The following is a 16858-nucleotide window of genomic DNA, read 5'->3' on the forward strand; positions in this document are numbered from 1 at the left end:
TCCATGAGCATGTGACCATTCTGGGCTGGACACACAGGTATGCACACATGGACACAAACCTTTCCCAGGCATGGACATGACTGACTCTCTCTTTCACACACACACACACAGATGTGACAGACATCACACACATTCTCTATACACATTCCACCACCACCAGCAGCACCACCTGGCTTTGCCTCACAGAAATGTGCTACCCACACGCCCCCATGGTCACAAGTTTCCATGACAATGACACACACCCCTGGCCAGCGATCCACCCAGGGTCCCAGAACTGGCCCCCAAGAGCAGTAAGGCCTGAGCCTATCAGAGAGGGCTGAAGGGAGCCAAAGGATGGAGACAGGCCACTAGCTCTACGGAAGAGAAACTGGAAGCCTGGATCCCTGAGGGGAGGGGGGATGCTGGTAGAATAAAGGGGTCACCAGGGATTGAGGGGATGAAGGACCTGGACCCTTGGTCCTGGAAGGGGGACACAGTGGTAGGGGGCAGTGACAAGGGGGTTTCTGGGGGCTGAGGGCGTCTCTCTGCACCTTGGCTGCAGATCTCTGTTCTCTGCCTTCATCTCCCCTCACTGTTCCCATGGAAACCTTTTAAGCGAACTTCTCAGGAAGACAAAAATCTTTTTTTAAATGACTAAAGAGGGGGGTGGATGGGGGGGGCAGAAAGAGGGAGGGAGGGGAAGAGACAGATGGAGAGAGGGAGAGTTGGAGAGACAGACGGAGCACATAGCTCCACAGACAGACAGAAAGGAGATGAGATGGGGGTCTGACGGAGTTCCACCGAGAACACAGGGGAGAGGCAGACGACCCAAGAGCGACAGAGAAAATAAGAGAAATCAGGGAGGAAAGCAGAAGAGGGTGACAGAATTGCAGAAAAATAAAAACAGCTGATGAGAAAAAGAAAAGGGGGCAAGAGGGAGGGTCCCCAGGCCAGAAGGTCTGGGAGAAGAATCAGGAGCGTGGGGGGTGGGGCAGAGGTCTGGGGGCAGGGCGGGAACTAGGTCATTCTCTCCAAGATCCCAGACCCAGGCCAGGGAGGGGCAGGGGCAGCCACACTCGGACAGGAAGCGAAAGATCTAAGCAGACTATTTTTACAAGCACCGGGGAAACAGTCAAACTTCGCTGCTGGAGAGGAAAAAGAGAGCGAAACAGCGAGGACCGCTGAGGCCTCTCACCCACAGCCTGCGTCCCGCTCAGACCCCAGACGAGGGCGCCGGCTCTGCTCGGGCTCCCACACGGTGCGAGACTTCGTCTCCGCCCCCTCCCGGCCCCGGACGCCCCCTCCCCTGCACCCAGGCCCCCGCAGCCCCCTCCCCGCGCCTGTTCGGGGTACGAGAGCCTGCTCGGCCGCCGTACCATGCTCGCCGTGGGGCCGCCCCTCCACCGGCACGGAGACCGTGCGTCTCAGCAGTTTGTTGCGACTGGACTCGCTCCTCCGGTCCCGGATCAGAAGGGGGTGTATCTAGGGGATGCGGTGGAGGGGGGGCGTCAGACCTCGCGGGCCCAGGCCGTCCCTCTTCTTTCTCTTCCCCACCAGAGGAGGCTGAGCCTCCCTTCCCACCAGTCTGACCACCTGCCCCCGCCCCTCCGTACTCTTTTTAGGTGTCTCGGGGTGAGTGGATTTCTCATTGCTTTCTCTCTCCGAGTCTGCTTATCCCCTCCCGTCCCACCCTCCTCTTTTCTTCCACCATGTCTTTTGAAACACCCTCCAGGGAATCCCCGCAACCACTCTGGTCTTTGCTGCTCCCCAAATCCACTTTCCCCTTGACCTTCAGTTCCTCCATTCTCCCTGTTCTCCTCCCAACCTCCCACCGCCCTCACCCCCTTCCCTCCCTCGGTGGCTGTCACGGGGGTAGCAGAAGCTGCATTTATAATCAGGATCCACAGCTTGTCTCCCTCCCACGGCCAGGCTTGCGGCCAGAATGGGACCCAATCTCCCCACCCCCTTGAGGGCCTGGTCACCTCCCCCCCACCTTTCATCGCCTTCCATGGCCACCCCTTCAGCCTAGCTCACCTCGCTTTAGCCATTACCTCTCCCTAAGCCTCATCCCCAAGTCTCCCTGGCCACCTCCTTCCTAACCTTCCCCTCTCCACCCCACCAATCTCCACCCCTTCAAGAACCACCCACCCCACTAGTCCCAGCCTGGGCTCCACAACCCAGCCAATTCCAGTTCCCTGTGGCCCTGCACACTGCCATTCCAGGCCCCCCTCCACACCCTTCCTACCTCAGTTTCTAGCCACCAGTCCTCTGGACCTGTCTGTCCCCATCTCTCTCATTCCTTCATTCTCCCACCCACTGTCCAACCTCTTCATTCTCACAGTCTCCAGTTTCCCCCATTCATCCTACAGACCCCAAACGCTTGGCCACGACTAGTGACCATTCAAATTGGCCCCCAGTGCCTAACACTTGGACTCCCCAAAGCACCCTTCCCTTGAGTCACCATGTCCTCCCTGGATGAGGCTTCAACTTGACTCTGTGCCTGGGAAGCTCTCTACCCAGGCCTCTCTCCACACTCACTTGCCCCCCAGATTCCTCGAAACTCTGGTTAACCTCAACTCCAGTTCTAACCCTGCCTCACTACACCCTTCCCGACAGCTTTTGGGACATATCTCTCACCACCTCTCTGGTCTTGCAGGTTATCCTATCACTCTCTAAAGCTTACCTAAGTCACCCCCACCGCCTGAATCACACCTCTGGGGATCCATTCTTCAGAGTCACATCTTCTGTTTCCTCCGATGGATGCTCTACTGCTGACCTGACTCCAAAACCAGAACCCACACTCCCCTGGATCTCTAATCATACTGCATGGCTGCCACCTCCAAGGATGCTCTGTTCATTTCACATCTTCCAATTTGGCTGGTCCTTGCCTCTATCCCACTCTGACTCCTTTAGACAACTTCCCATATTCCCAGTTCCCCTCACCCCCCAGGTATCTCTTCCCTCATATTCCTTCCCCGTGTCCCTGGCGAAAGCCCTCTCAGCATCTCTCTAAACCCTGATCTCAGGCTTCCCTGTCTTCACCACCATCGAGGCCCAGACCTACTGCTCTCCATCATCTCTCCTTGTACCCTGCAGCCCCTTCCCAGTTCCCTCAGAGACCCCACTCTGAGTCCATGGACTCTGCCCCATGCCAGGGAAAGGATGGGGAGTGGTCAGTGATGAGGCTTGCTCAGTATGGAGAGAGGAGAGGGAGCTGTTCCCTCCAAAGTGATCCGTGTCTTCACCCTCCTCCAAGCCCTTTTGTTTCCATTTCTTAGCCTAACCTATCCCACAATAGGAGCAGGGTGAAAACAGAAGGCACCCCCAAATCTTTAGAACCATAGCTCCTCCCCATCACTGCACATGGCCCTCAAAGACCCCCCTGGCCAAGGGAAAGAACCCCTGCCCCTTCTGACGTCTCAACCAAGTCTCAAGGCCACCCTCCTCCCACCACTTGCCAGTATCTTTCCCTTTGCCATCTCTGTGTCTCACGTCCCTTTGCAAATGAGGATTCTCCCATCCTTCTCTCACATTTTCCCATGCGACCCAGAGGTCTCTTCCCAGCCTTCCCACCCTGCTCACCTCGTCCTCATCCAGCATGAGAAGCTGGTTCCCCGAGATGATGCAGAACCGAGGGTTCCAACCAGGACGATCATACGGGGAGTGAACGTATTGGGTTCGGTGCATAGGGGGTCCCCGTACATCTAGGGGGCAGAGATACACAGAAACCGTAAGGGAAGCTCTATGCGTTCAGGGGACAGAAGAGTCCATAAAGGGGAACAAGGGGCCCCCACCCACCTTAAGGAGATCATAGAAGGGGGTGAGGCCCCTGAAAACTATAGAGGAACAGAAGATAAGCTTCTCTGGCTGGGGCGGTGGGAGCTGAGGGGCTCAGTAGACTTGGCAGAAGAAAATACAGAGGAGTGGTTCAGAGGGGAATGATATCCTGACAGAGTATGAGTTTGGAGGCAGAGAAAGGGGGAGGAGCTCTCCACCCACTTCTGAAAACTCAAAAGGCTGAGGGTCCAGCAAAACTGGCGGAAGAAAAATACAAGAAGGTCGGTGGCAAGTGTCTGGGAAGAGGAAGGGCAACCAGATAGCTGCAGGAGACAAGGATTTGGAAGGTGGCCCCACCCATCTGCAAGAGAGTAAGGAAGCCTACAGAGCTGTGGGAAGAAGGATGGGGATGTAGGAACATTTGGGTCATGAGACTAAAAGCTAAATGTCTAGAAAAGAAAGGGAGTGAGGAACTGACTTATTCCCAGGGTCAGAATCCTGAGAGGGCCTCCTCTCCTGCCTCTCTGCTTTCCTTCACTCCCTCCTCCCCAGCCCAACTCTGCTTTATCCTTCAGGGAAAGAGCTGCTTCTGCTGGTGGGAGAGGAAGGATGGGTCTTGTTGGTATCTGGCTGTGGAAGGGTTGGGGACTGAGGAGGCAGGAAATATGCCCTTGTTTGCATGAATACTGAGTTGATCTCTTCCCCTACTCCATGCCCAGAGGTCAAAGATTCAATACTGTCCCCTATCCCACCTCCCCAGTCTCCATGGACAGGATGGAAGCCAACTCCTCAAGTAGGAACCTCCCCAAGGCACCGTGAGAAGCCTGAGGAAGGAAGAGGGGAGGGAAGAATGAAAGACCCAGGCCTGTGACATAGAGGCTGGGGATGGGGACAAAACTTCCACAAGTAGTAGACTAAGGGTCGCCCCTCCCCTGATTCTGCTGTTCTTCCACACCCCTGTGTGTGCAAAGTGCCTCTCCTTTAAACCCCAGTGCTACACACCATCACAGCGGCATAGTGGGCAGGCCCTCTAGAAGTCAGAGAGATCAAATTGATGACATCAGCGTGATAGAAAAGAAGCTTAAGGAATGAGGGTGACAGAGAGTTTAGAGGCAAAAAGATCAAATCCCCTTACCTTTCCAGGATAATTAATCATGGGAATATTGCAGGAAAAGAACTGGCCAGTGAACTTCATTCCAACTAAAAGCTATGAGTAGCAGAGTGTTAAAAAATCTAGCCCCTGTCTGTAAACATGGTTCAAATTTACCCAATCTGCAGGTCAGAGACAGAGGTGAACTCCCTGAACACAGGTATGTAAAAACCCCAATCCTCTTGAAACTCTGTCAGTGCCACCTCAGAGACATACCCTTTAGATAAAGAGATCACCAAAACTCTGAGACTCTGAGACTGCAGATACTGCAGGAAACATGCCCACTGCAGTCAGACCCCGAGGACTCCCAGAGGGGACATCTGTTGATTCACATCATCATTATAGGAGGGACTGGGTCAGACAGCAGCCACAGGGAGGACAGTTAGACTTCAGGGGACACCCTCCTCCTGGGAGTGGGGAAGGACACGGGGAACTTCACTTAGGAGCAACTCTGGAATACACACATACACAAACACTGCCTGGACGCAGGATGATTCTGGGAGGCAGATGCAAGAGACAGAAGGACGCAGTTAAGAAAGGGGAAAGGTTTGCTAGGATGAACACTTCCATGGGGCTCAGATGGGGATCTCTTGTAGGTCCTGTTCCAACTGTCAAAACTGGTGTCTTTGCTCCCCAAATCTCCAACAGCCCAGGAAGGAGAGGAGACGAGAGAAGAGGAATGGGTGATAAGAGATGGGGTCTTAGGGGAAAGTAAGTAGGCACAGACTTGTGATAAGATAGGGAATGGGGTGGGGAAGAAGGGATGGGGTGGAGAAGAAATAACAAGAATGGATCTAAGGGAGTAAGAGTCAGAGATGATGGTAAATCTTTAGGGACAAGGGAATACACCAGAAGGGCCCAAAGGAAGTGAGGGGGACATAATAGGGACATTAAGACGAGGGGGCCAAGAAGGAGGGGGTGGAGAGGTGGTAGAGATATAAAGGACTACCAGGCGGAAGAGAGGGAGAGAGAGAAGGGGCACCAGAGCAGGGACTGATACAGGGGAAGGACAGAAGGGGGACTCATATAAGGAACGGACACCATATGTGGGGAAAGATATAGGTGGTGGACACCAGAGGGAGGGGGAATGGAAATAAGGACTGGAGGTGGGGGAGGGGTGAAAGTGGTGAAGTGAAGGAAGTGGATAAGCCCCCAGGGATTATGTTTCAATGCTCAAGGGCCTTAATGAGGGCCTGAGTCTGGGGCCGGGTCTTAATCTGCCCCTACTACCAGCACTCAGTTTTACTTGTATTGCCCCCCTCCCCACCAATAAACACATACCTAATTTGGCCCTCCCCCTGCCCTGGTCTCTCCTCCCCCAAACCCATTCCCCATTCTCTCTCCTCTCTTCCCTCCATCTGGACCCTCCATTCCCCGCCACCCCCCCTACTGCCTCCCTCTCTCTCCATCTGGCCCCCTCTCTTCTCCCTCCATCTCCTGTCTTTTTCTACCCCCTACCATACTCTGAGACCCCACCAGATCCTAGCCCTCATCTTCTTGGCTGCTATTTTCACCCCTATGTTTTAATTTTCTTCATTTTCCCCTCCTAGTCCCTCTCCTAAGACTCTGTCATTCTATTTCCTTGATATTTTCCTCATCTCTCAGCTCCCACCTCCAAATTATTTCTGCAGCTCTTCCCCCAACCCTACCCTTCTATCTTCCCACCTTCTCTGGCGATCTCTTTTCCCTTCATCGTTTCCCCCTCAGCCCCCTTCAAGGCCTGTTTCTTGGCCCCTCCGGTCCCTATTTACCCCTATCCTCCAATCCCTCCTTCCCCATTGCTCCCATCCCTGCCTTCCGAGTCCTCCTCTCTCCTTCCATTTCAGCTGCTCCCCTCCCTGGCCCCAGTTCTGCCCAGCCCCCCCCCCGCCCCTCCCCCCTTCTCCCCCCCAACTGGTCCTCCCCCTCCCCTCACCACCGTACCTCTGAAGGGGGCATAGGACATCGCGGGGATGCTCCCCCGATGGATGGAGGCGCGAGACCTGCTCATCAGGCCTGGGGGGGAGGGGGCGGGGGGGCCGGGGGAGAAAGAGAAGAGAGAAAGAGGGGGAGAGAGAGGGGGAGAAGGAGGAGGAGGTGGAGGAGGAGGAGGAGAGAGGAGGAGAGAGGAGCGGAGAGAGGCAGAGAGGTGGAGAGAGAGGAGGAGGAGGAGAAGAGGAGCCAACGGCAGCAGCGGCAGCCGGGAGAGAGAGAGAGAGAGAGAGGGGGGGGGAGCGAGCGAGAGGAGAGCAGGAGGAGGAGGAGAGAGAGTCCCTGCAGCCCCCACCCCTACTCAGTGAGAGCCAAGGAGGGAGAGACCCCGACTCAAAAACTCTCCCGACAGAAAGAGAACGGTTCTAAAGATGCAGACCCCAGACCCTGATATGGGGAGGCTCCAGACCCACAAAGATACCTTGCCACCTGGGGGTGGGGGGGTGGCGCAGGGGATAATCTGAGGCACAAACCCTAAGCCTAGAGGAAAAGAGGCCCCAATCTCAGAAAACAGACCCCAGACCACCCCCCCAGATGGGTCAAAGGTCAAAATCTGAGCATTCAGTCTCAAAAAGCTTCTTCATAGCTACAGAAATCTTAAGACACCAGACTTAAACAGTGATTTCAGGGACTGAGATCTAAGACCTAGACTCAAAGGAAAAGATGAGACCAGATTCAGAAAGAATCCAGACCTGAAATTAGGTCTTTGAGAACTCAGACCCACTGAGAGATATCAGAGACCCCAGACTTAGATCTCAGAGAAAAGAAACTGCAGACTCAGAGGCTGATAACTCAAAGACACAGAAACTCCAGACCTTGGTTGGCGGGGTGGGGGGCAAAAGAGACACTCTGCTAGCCCAGAGATGAACTCAGAGACCCCAAACACATAAAAAAGAAATTTTAATACTTCAGAGAGAGGGTGATTGCAGACCCAGAAACCTCCCCCCGCAAACAAAAAACAAGGACATTCAGTCCCATAAAAGATACGGATACTAAAAGACCCCATAGAGATCCCTCAGAGACAAACTCCAGAGACAGAGATCTCAGGGAGACCTCCAACCCAGAGTGGTAGGTATGAGAGAACTCAGCCTGGGAAATGCCCAGTTATACCCATCCAGCAGACCAGAGACCCCAGACCCAGGAAGGAGGGGGAATACTAGGTAGGGAAAGTGGCAGAGCCTTTTTCTCCCTGCCTCCTCTCACCTATTTCTCCTCTCATTGGCCCCTCCATTTTTGGGTCACAGGATGTGCTTGGGCCCCAGGGAGGTTATGTAGGGCAGGTCCTGGCTCCTAGGGGGATGGGTTAAGGGAAGGAGACCCAAGGCTGAGAGGTAGACCAGACCCAGAGAGTGAAATAGGAAGGGGTAAGGGATAAAAGGACCATCACTACTTCCTGGTGTCTTCTTCATACCCCCAACCTGCAACCCTCCTGTCCCCCACCCCCTCTATCGATTCACAAGTCTGCCTGCAGTTTTGGGGCTTCAGTTAAGGCTGAGGCGCCCCATTTTAATCACTGTCTATCCCACTTACAGGGTCCTACTCCGTTCTTTTAAAATGCATCTTTCCACCTAGCCGTGGTCTTGCCATGCCCTGCCTGCCTAATCACTTCCTCCTATAACCAGAGACAGATGGTTTCTCAGATTATACTTGTGCATTCCCCAACTCAAGAATCTGTCAGTCCTAACCAAAATGGCAGGGGGCGCTCTCTTCACCCCCACCCCGGCCCTGAGGTTCAATCTCCTAAGACCCTGGCATTCCTTAAGGCCTCAGGAACAGGGCTGTTACTAGGCACATTCCGGGGTTTAAGGATGAGCCCCGACTCCACAACCTGACGCATAGATTCTGCGGGGTCTCCAGCCCCCCTTTCCCAGCGCTAGGGCTCTCATCATGTGGCCTGCGGGGCTGCCCCGCGATTGGTCTCTTCGCGTAGTTCATTGAGGTACCGCTGCCTGAGGCGACCCGCCCCCTCACGTGACAGTGGAACGCCGCTGCGGCTCGCCTCAGCCTGCAATTGGCCGTTTCCGGTTTACACGGAAATGGGCGCTCCATTTCCGTGCACGTCTGCAGATCCAGGTGTTGATTGGTTGGATCCTTCTTCGCCACTCCCGCCCCCGGAGGCGGGACAAACCGGGCCACGTGGGAGCAAGGATTGGCTGGCTTTGGAGGTTAGGGTTGTCCGGCTTCTACTGTCACGTGGTCTGCGCTGTTTTCTTATCACGTGGCTGCTGCCCAGGTAAGAAGAGGCCGCTCTTCCTGGCTTTGGGGTTCTTTCTCCGCGTAACGTGTGGTCTCTGATATTCAACCCTCCTCCCAGCATAGGCTGCATGAGGCGGGGGCGGGCTCCCACATTCCTGCTCGGCGGAGGGGTGAGTGACCGGCCCCGCCCCTTCCGGTCCTCGAAGCTTTGCCCATGACCCGTACCCCAAAACCCAGATGTTGGCCTCCGAGGAGAGAGTGAAAACTGAGTATTTTGCCTTAAATTTTCCAAGCTTCTCTTGGTTTCAGGAATATTTTCCTTCGGGATGCAGAAGAGGGAGGGCCTGAGTGTTTATGCAAGCGAAGTGTTCCGGGGTGCAGTTTTGCTGGGGTGTTTATACGACCCCGAATCCACCCCCTGCCCTTAGGCCGCTCTGCTCCTGTCGCTGTTTTGGATGCCGACACTGCTGCCTGCAGCCTCTCGCCTTCTGTTGCTACCCCGAGCCCTGCTGTCCATGGCTTCAGGAAGTCCCCCGGCCCAGCCCTCGTCGGCCTCGGGCTCCGCCTATGTCCCCGGCTCGGTCTCTGCGGCCTTTGTCACCTGCCCCAACGAGAAGGTCGCCAAGGAGATCGCCAGGTGGGGACTTCAGTGTGAAGCGAGGAAAGGTGCTTATGAAGGGAGAGTTGGGGGAGCGCCTCCCGCTGCTTCCCGCCTGTCTCTGGGAATTTTTGCCAGTGCAAAAATCGGGTCATGGGGCCTTTAAACGGTGCTCTCTCTTCACCTTCAGGGCTGTGGTGGAGAAGCGCCTAGCAGCCTGCGTCAACCTTGTCCCTCAGATTACATCCATGTGAGTCAATTAGGGGTTGGAGGGTTAACCTAACTCAAAGGGCTGACTGGTAGTCTTTTACCTTGAGGGAAATCTTTGCTCCCACAACACTCTCTCCCTGACCTTTTCAGCTATGAGTGGAAAGGAAAGATTGAAGAGGACAGTGAAGTGCTGATGGTGAGAAATGTTTCCTACCTGACAAAAACTTAATTCCCTGACCATTTACTTTGACCCCTTATCCCTCATCCCAGATCCTGGAATCAAGTTCACCCCCTGATTCAGCCATGTTTATCTTCACCCCTCAGATGATCAAAACCCAAAGTTCCTTGGTTCCAGCTCTGACGGATTTTGTTCGGTGAGAACTCTGACGTGGGTAGAGGTGAGGGTGTAAACTGTGGGGTGAGCTTTCCTGGGCAGTCTGAGGGGATGGACTCCTTTGGGTAAGTCTTTGATCCCCTATCGTTTCCACAGGTCTGTGCACCCTTATGAAGTGGCTGAGGTGATTGCATTGCCTGTGGAGCAGGGGAACTTCCCGTACCTGCAGTGGGTGCGCCAGGTTACAGAGTCGGTTCCTGACTCCAGTACAGCCCCGCTGTGATGAACCTTTGTTCTTGCCATGGTTTCCCTCATAAATATCAACACTCCTACCTTGTGATGACTGGACTCTTAATAAATCCCATTTTTAGTTCTCTCTTCCATTTTCTTTTTTCTTTGTCAAAAAGTGAATTTGGTTGGGAAGATCAGAAGTGCTTCTAGTCCCTTTCTTCTCGTTTTTTGGAATGACTCAGGGCTGCTTAGTTTGTTTATTTATCTTTATTTCAATGATACAGAGCCCAGGATCTGTTCTCCTCCCCTCCTCAGTCTCCGTCCCCAGGGGTTAAATAATTTTAAAAAATATTTAAAAAGCTGTAACAAAATAACATCAAAGGAAATGAGGGAATGGTTGGGGGGAAGGGTCAGGAACCGTGAAGGGAGTAGAGGAGAGTGAGCCTCTTCCCCAACCCCCAACCTGGATTCCAGCCTGGACAGTAGGGGGACATACCCCTCCTAGTGCCCCAGGTACATCCCAGCTGTAGGTGAGGTCAGAGGTCAGGGTATGAAAGTGCCGGTGTGTGTCAATGGGCAGTTGGGCAGAGGCAGGCTGTTCAGAAGATGCCCCCACCTCCCCACTCAACCAGGTACTGCACAGAGCCATCAGGCCGCACTCTCCGAGCAAGGACCCGGACAGGATCCCCACGGGACAGGTAGCCGACCCCACCTCGGACTCCACCCCCAGCCCCAGGAGACAAACTACGGCACAGGGGAGAAGGGGGTGCTGAGCGTCTGGGAACACCTGGGGAGGGGGCTGGGACTGAGGAAGATGAGGCAGTCATCGAGTGGGGGGCACTTTTAGGGAGGTCTGTGGGGAAACCAATGTGAAGTTCCAGGGGTGACCTAGGTAAAGAAAGCAACTGTCAGTCCAGATGGAGATAAAGACTGACCAGAAACGGAGGCCGTGTGGGGATCAGAGGAACAACAACAAAAATGTTTAAGAGACCAAGGAAGTTAAGAGTACAGAAGTATCACAGGTAAAGGAGTAAAATCTCACCTGTCTGGGGGTTCACCATCCCCAGAGGTCCCTGCGGTGCTGGCAGAGGGGTGGAAGGAAGCGAACATCCGGATGGGACTGCTGGGTTGGGAAGGAAGAAAGTCAGGACCCAAAGCAGGGGAATAGGACCCTCTCCCCCTGGGAAGGGCAGAGCGCAAACACTATCCTCAGGGAACCCGGCTCTAGAATACTGGGGAGCAGACACTGGTTCTCGAAGTCTCTAGGTAAAGAAGTGGGCAGCCAAAGGGGAGAGGGAAAAGAATATTGGGTGAGGAAATCCAGAAGCTTGTAGGCAACTGGAAGAGAGGTTCCAAGGGAGTGTGTCTGGTTGGAGGGAGGAGGCGCACTGACCTGGGCAGGCAGCGGGCATCTGTGGGCCGGAAGTTGTAGCCGCTGCTGCCCTGGTAACTCTGGTTAGGGCTGGAGGGTGGTGGAGACACTGAGGCCTAGAAGGAGCAAAGGACTGAGAGATCATCCTTGATTCCTTCCCACACCACCATCTGCCCACGGGTGCCCCTGCCCCTGTACCTGCAGTGCCCTTTGCAGACGAGCCCGCTCCCTCTGCTCCTGGGGCTCGGGCTGGTTGCGCACTGCTGAGGGTGGCCCCAGCTCCTCCATTTTCCCCTTCTGCCTCCTCCTCAGGGGCTCTGGCTCCGGCCTCCGGCGCTTCCCCAGGGGACGTGAGACCCCTCCCCCAGGGCCCTGCCCTGAAGGGAAGCTGTAAGAGGCCTCCTTATCCCCCCAGCCCCCTCCCGGACACCCCAGAGACCTCCCTGTCTCCATACATGCACCCTGAGAACTTCCCCATGCCCCCTGGACCAGTGACCTGGTGGGGGCTCCGTCTCCAGGAGGGGGCTCCACAGGGGGAGGGATCCGAGCATGGAGACCAAACAAGCATTTCCTCTTCTTAATCTCCCTCCCTGAAATGAAACTGGGATGAGGAGAGAAATGATACAGGGTCAGTGCTGGAGAAAAGGGACCCTCCTGTGCTGTCAGTCCTCAGAGGGCATCTTCCAGGTGGGCTGCAGCCCCTCCCTCTCAGGCTGCGTCTCCACATCTCCATCTCCTCCTGAGCCTCCCTCCGACTCACCGGTCCTTGTGGCTGTTGAGAGCGGAGAGGAGCTTGGAAGACCGTTCTCCCTTGGGGGTTTCTGAGAGCTAGGGGAGGGGATAGGAAATGGGGTCAGGAGAGCAGTGATTCCCTCCCCCATTTTTCCACATCTCCCTGGCCCACCCTGACCCCCAGAGGTTCACCACCCCTTACCTCTCCAAGGAGCAAACTGTCCCAATTCTCAGAGGTGAAGGGGAGGATCTCACGGTCAAAATCAAAGTATTTTTTCTTACAGCAAACACTGAGATGGTACAAGACAAGATGTGCCACATCCACCCTGGAGAAACACTGACTTGTCAAGGTGGTGGAAGCATTACAAGACAGGGGGCAGGCAGGGGTGTCCCCCAGGTAGGGGGCTGGGGCCTGTAAAGTGAAAAACTAGGGGTACGGAAAGAGGAGTGATGCTGAGGTCGTGCCCCATATCCAGCTCACCAGCGAAGCTGTAGCCTCCGGACCTTCTCAGGGCCCCCCCGACACACACAGCACTCAAACTCATAGAACCTGGACATAGACAAGAGGAAGAGAATACACCTTTTACAGGAAACTACACCTGCCCACGGGGGAGGGAGGGGTGTTCCGAGCAAGGATGGAGCTAACCGGTAAGCAAGGCTTCAGAGGTCAGGAAGACACCTGGTCTGGGATGGGGGGCAGAGCTCCTGGAGGGTCTGCCCAGGCTCACCTGTCCCCGTAAAGGAGGGGCTTGCTCAGACACTGGGTGCAGGCCTCATGGAACCACTGCAGGCAGCTCCGGCACTGCAGCATCTTCAGGTTCCACCTGAAGGGAAACGGGACCAGTGACCCCCAGACACGCCCTCCTTAACTGCCCCAAACCCTGCTCACCACTCTCCCGCCCCTTCAGCACTCCCGCCACCCTGCCAATTCTCCTTTGTTCCCACCCCCATCACTTGTTCCCTAACCCCCGCCCCTCACTACTCACTCCCCAGGGCCACCACAGTAACAGTAGCTCTGCTGCCGGTTGCTCAGATGCCCAGCGTCCCAGTCCAACCCCTTCAGTCCATACGGCAGGGAGAGCTTCATGCCCAGCATGGCCCGGGCATAGGGGCCCTTCTTCAGCGCACCCCCCCTCTGCAGGTGGAACAGACAGGTGGCCTCAGAGGTGGGGGAAGGAAGGGTTCAGGAGAGGCTGGGGGTGGGAGGTCCCACAGGAAGGGGCCCTTACCTTGGTGGCGATGGCAAAAACGCACTGGCGGCAGACCCAGGATGCGCCCTCTCCCTCTCCAGGGGCTGGGGCCCTTGGAACGTGGCAGTCCTGGTGATAAGCTAAATAATGAGAATATTGACAGTAGACCACTTATTGCATTGCATACCTGTGTGCGCTACGTATTGGGACAAAAGTCTTACCCCATCTCATTTTGTTCTTGACCATGGTCCTGCTGGGTGGGCGTATTACCTTTATTTTAAAAGCAGGTGAGGCAGCTGTGATTCTTAGAAGTTTAGGGACTTGCCCAAGGTCAAATGGTTAGAAAAAGCCGTACTGGAACTACCCTCTGCCTGCATTTGGGGCTTCCTTGATAGCTCAGTTGGTAAAGAACACCTGCAATGCAGGAGACCCCGGTTCGATTCCTGGGTCAGGAAGTTCCCCTGGAGAAGGGATAGGCTACCCACTCCAGTATTCGTGGGCTTCCCTTGTGGCTCAGCTAGTAAAGATTCCGCCTGCAATGTGGGGAACCTGGGTTTGATCCCTGGGTGGGGAAGATTCCCTGGAAAAGGGAAAGAGTACCCATTCTAGTATCCTGGCCTGGAGAATTCCATGGACTGTACGGTTCATGAGGTCACAAAGAGTCAGACACAACTGAGAGACTTTTGCTCATTCACACCCTCTGCCCGCAGAGCTCATACATCCTATCCCAAGGCCGCCTCTCCCTGTGCTGGAAGGGAGTGAGGTTACAGGCTTGTGGAGACTGGCCAGAGCAGTAGCTTGGGGACTCAGACCAGGACAGACAGTATCAGGACCAGTGCTGGAGGGAAGGGTCAGAGGCACCCTGGCAGACCTAGGGCAAGCTAGGCCATTCAGGTGTCCTGCCCTCTCACCCACCATGGCGACACTTCTCACAGCTGACCAGCCGGTTCCCAGGGACCACAGTCTCAGAGCGACATACACAGCAGAGGAGTTCCTCCCCAGGGAGCGCCGCTGTGAGAGAACAGAGTGTCAGAGGGCCTGGCCTCCAGCCCCTTTCTGTCCCCCATGCCAGGCTTGTTTTCCACTGGATCCAATCTCAGGCTTCTCACCAGGGCTAATGTCTTTCCATAGAACCAGAAACTGGGAATCATCTTCAAACTGAACCAGACACACCTCCCGAGCACTGTCCACCTGGAATGGGTGAGCACAGAAGATGGAACAGAAATCAGACTAGATAAGGGGAATGAGAAAATGTGACAGGTCAGAGGTCTTACCTTTTTGATGGTCCCCAAGTATAGCAGCCCATCTGTCCATCTGGCCAGCACATCTTGACCCTCCCAAAGTCGAGGCCGGGGGCCTGAGGTGGGAGCAGGGGAAGCTGGGTCCCAAAGTGGGGGGGCACCAGAGCGGCTCAGCCGGGGGGGCTGTGCCATTGCATCCTGGGGGGGGCCTAGTTAGAGGTGAGACGGTAGGAGAAAGTTACGAATATTGAGAAACCAGCCCCCATTTTCTTTGCCTGTTTTTCTGTCAAAGACTTGAGCAGGTGTGCCCAACCTCCATTTCCCTGAGACACCTGGGTAGGAAACCCCTGGGCACCCCTTCCGGCCTTCCTGACTCCAGCTCTCCCAACAGTCACCACTGGTTCTTTTCTCCCCACCGTCCCCCCACCCCACCAACCTAGTTCTCTAGTTTCCCAGCTGCCAGAGCTCCTGGGACGTTGTATCCCGGCCTTGAGATTTTAGCAGAAACGATGGTTGCAGAGGCAAAGATTGCCACTCAGTTTCTGCTGTCACCTTCTACCGCTGTTTACAGAGGGATTACAATTGGGGTGCTGTTTCCCAGAGATGTGTTTCGGGAGCTTTTTCTGGAGATGTTTTCGAGTGGAAAAGGTTGCCTCCTGGGCCCCCGTGTCTCATTCAGAACAATCATCTTGGTGCTAGGTTATGTCAGGTCACCCTCAAATTCGGGGCTCCCTGCCCCCGGGTTAGATAACTTCCCTGAGTGCCCCGGGAGGGGGGCGTGTCCCAGTCCGGGTCTCTTCTCCCCAGGACCGCGAGTCCGAGAGGGGACTTGAGTCGGCCCAGCCCGACCCGCCGCCTGGGCGGCGCGGCTCTCCCGCCCGCGCCCTGCGCGCCGACCCCCGGCTCCCTGCCCCCCCACGGGCGCCTCCCGCCGCCTCCTTACCAGTGACAGCTGGGGCCGCTGGGAGCCGGGCAGAGGCAAACGTGGGAGACTGAGGTGAAACCCCCGCGCGGGGAGGGCACGGCTGGGCGTCGGGGGGGCGTGCAGGCAGAGACCGGGGGGTCCCCAGGCCCAGCCCCTCCGTCCCGGCGGCTCTGGGGCGTATGACGCAGCAGCCAAAGCAGCGGCAGCGGCAGGAGGAGGCGGCGGGGGGAAGGAGGGGAGGGGAGGGGAGGGACAAACCGGCTCGGGGGGAGGGGGGAGGGAGGGGAGGGCCGGGGGGAAGGAGGAGCCGGGGGGGGCGGGCACCTCCTCACCCCACCTCCCTCACGGCCAGCGGGCCTGGAGGGCGCGGAGCGAGGGGGAGCGTCTCCGCGGATGGGGCGGGCGGGCTCTCGGACCCGGCGGGAGAGGGAATCCCCGCAGCCCCTTCCTCCGGAGGGAGGCCTGCCCTCGGGGCAGGAGGGAATCCCCCGCTAGGCCGCCGGCCGGGCCGCCGCCCCGCGCCACATCCGTTAACTGCCCCGGGCCCCGCAGGGTCACTCCGGGCCCCGCCCCGCGCTCTAGTTCACGACCCCGCCCTCCATTCACCCGTCCCATGGCCCCCGCCCCGCGGGCCCCGCCCCCTCCCGCCTTTGCCCCGGCCCCGCCCTCCCCGGAGCTAGTTGCCCCAACCCCCGCCCACTGTCGCCGCGCCTCTGCGCACGCGCGACCCCTCCCGCGCGCGCGGCACCTGGGAAGACCCAGCCCTCCTCTGACGGGGCGGCGGCCCTCGGCGGTTGGCGCGAGGGAGTTAGCCCATGCGCCCCGCCCCGCGCGGCCAAGGCGGGTGCACCGACTAGGAGAGCTCGGACCGAGGCGGTGACGCCGCCGAGAGCCAGCCAATGGCGGCGGGCGGAGCTAGCCCCGGCGGTTCGAAAGGGAAGGAAGAGAAAGA

At 56.6% G+C, this 16858-nt stretch overlaps 3 protein-coding genes across 7 annotated transcripts in view; 1 reads left to right on the forward strand and 2 right to left on the reverse strand.

Annotated features, from left to right (window-relative positions):
- Positions 1-7014, reverse strand: part of SYNGAP1 (synaptic Ras GTPase activating protein 1) — a 30015-nt gene extending 23001 nt beyond the window's left edge. Inside the window, 3 exon segments of the mRNA XM_070360767.1 lie at positions 1356-1461; positions 3562-3683; positions 6830-7014. Coding sequence (XP_070216868.1) covers positions 1356-1461; positions 3562-3683; positions 6830-6896 — 295 coding nt within the window. The 5' untranslated portion in view covers positions 6897-7014.
- A 1884-nt stretch (positions 7015-8898) lies between these two features.
- On the forward strand, positions 8899-10596 carry CUTA (cutA divalent cation tolerance homolog). 4 transcript variants are annotated; one of them, XM_070361404.1, is made up of 7 exons: positions 9018-9110; positions 9192-9243; positions 9502-9710; positions 9862-9921; positions 10032-10077; positions 10206-10255; positions 10372-10596. In XM_070361404.1, exons 2-7 carry the CDS (start codon positions 9202-9204, stop codon positions 10496-10498), a joined length of 534 nt encoding a protein of 177 aa, XP_070217505.1. In that variant the 5' UTR covers positions 9018-9110; positions 9192-9201; the 3' UTR covers positions 10499-10596. The 4 variants fall into 4 exon arrangements, with proteins under 4 accessions (XP_070217506.1, XP_005891465.1, XP_070217505.1 ...); XM_005891403.3 differs by lacking the exon at positions 9192-9243 and having other exon boundaries at positions 8987-9110; XM_070361406.1 differs by lacking the exon at positions 9018-9110 and having other exon boundaries at positions 9206-9342.
- A 98-nt stretch (positions 10597-10694) lies between these two features.
- PHF1 (PHD finger protein 1) lies at positions 10695-16449 on the reverse strand. Of its 2 annotated transcripts, none has more exons than XM_070361403.1 (15): positions 15925-16449; positions 15015-15190; positions 14850-14931; positions 14656-14751; positions 13780-13880; positions 13537-13685; positions 13279-13374; positions 13032-13100; positions 12753-12876; positions 12579-12646; positions 12315-12419; positions 12017-12206; positions 11840-11934; positions 11489-11566; positions 10695-11334 (listed from the first exon to the last, which is right to left on the reverse strand). In XM_070361403.1, the coding sequence occupies exons 2-15, from the start codon at positions 15171-15173 to the stop codon at positions 11046-11048; spliced, it is 1701 nt and encodes a 566-aa protein (XP_070217504.1). In that variant the 5' UTR covers positions 15174-15190; positions 15925-16449; the 3' UTR covers positions 10695-11045. The 2 variants fall into 2 exon arrangements, with proteins under 2 accessions (XP_070217504.1, XP_070217503.1); XM_070361402.1 differs by having other exon boundaries at positions 11489-11569; positions 15015-15188; positions 15924-16447.
- Between the last annotated feature and the right edge of the window lie 409 nt (positions 16450-16858).

Source organism: Bos mutus, chromosome 23 (genome assembly GCF_027580195.1).
Source record: "Bos mutus isolate GX-2022 chromosome 23, NWIPB_WYAK_1.1, whole genome shotgun sequence".
In the NCBI taxonomy this organism is placed as follows: Eukaryota; Metazoa; Chordata; class Mammalia; order Artiodactyla; family Bovidae; genus Bos; species Bos mutus.

Bases quoted from the DNA above. Each gene is read 5' to 3' on its own strand.
- CUTA (XM_070361404.1), top strand. From the start codon at position 9,202: ATGAGGCGGGGGCGGGCTCCCACATTCCTGCTCGGCGGAGGG. The intron at 9,922-10,031 runs GTGAGTCAATTA...TGACCTTTTCAG, and splicing joins GTCCCTCAGATTACATCCAT to CTATGAGTGGAAAGGAAAGA. The intron at 10,078-10,205 runs GTGAGAAATGTT...TTCACCCCTCAG, and splicing joins AGGACAGTGAAGTGCTGATG to ATGATCAAAACCCAAAGTTC.
- PHF1 (XM_070361402.1), bottom strand. From the start codon at position 15,173: ATGGCACAGCCCCCCCGGCTGAGCCGCTCTGGTGCCCCCCCACTTTGG. The intron at 12,420-12,578 runs GTGAGTCGGAGG...TCCTCATCCCAG, and splicing joins CTCAACAGCCACAAGGACCG to TTTCATTTCAGGGAGGGAGA. The intron at 11,935-12,016 runs GTACAGGGGCAG...TGCTCCTTCTAG, and splicing joins GTCTGCAAAGGGCACTGCAG to GCCTCAGTGTCTCCACCACC.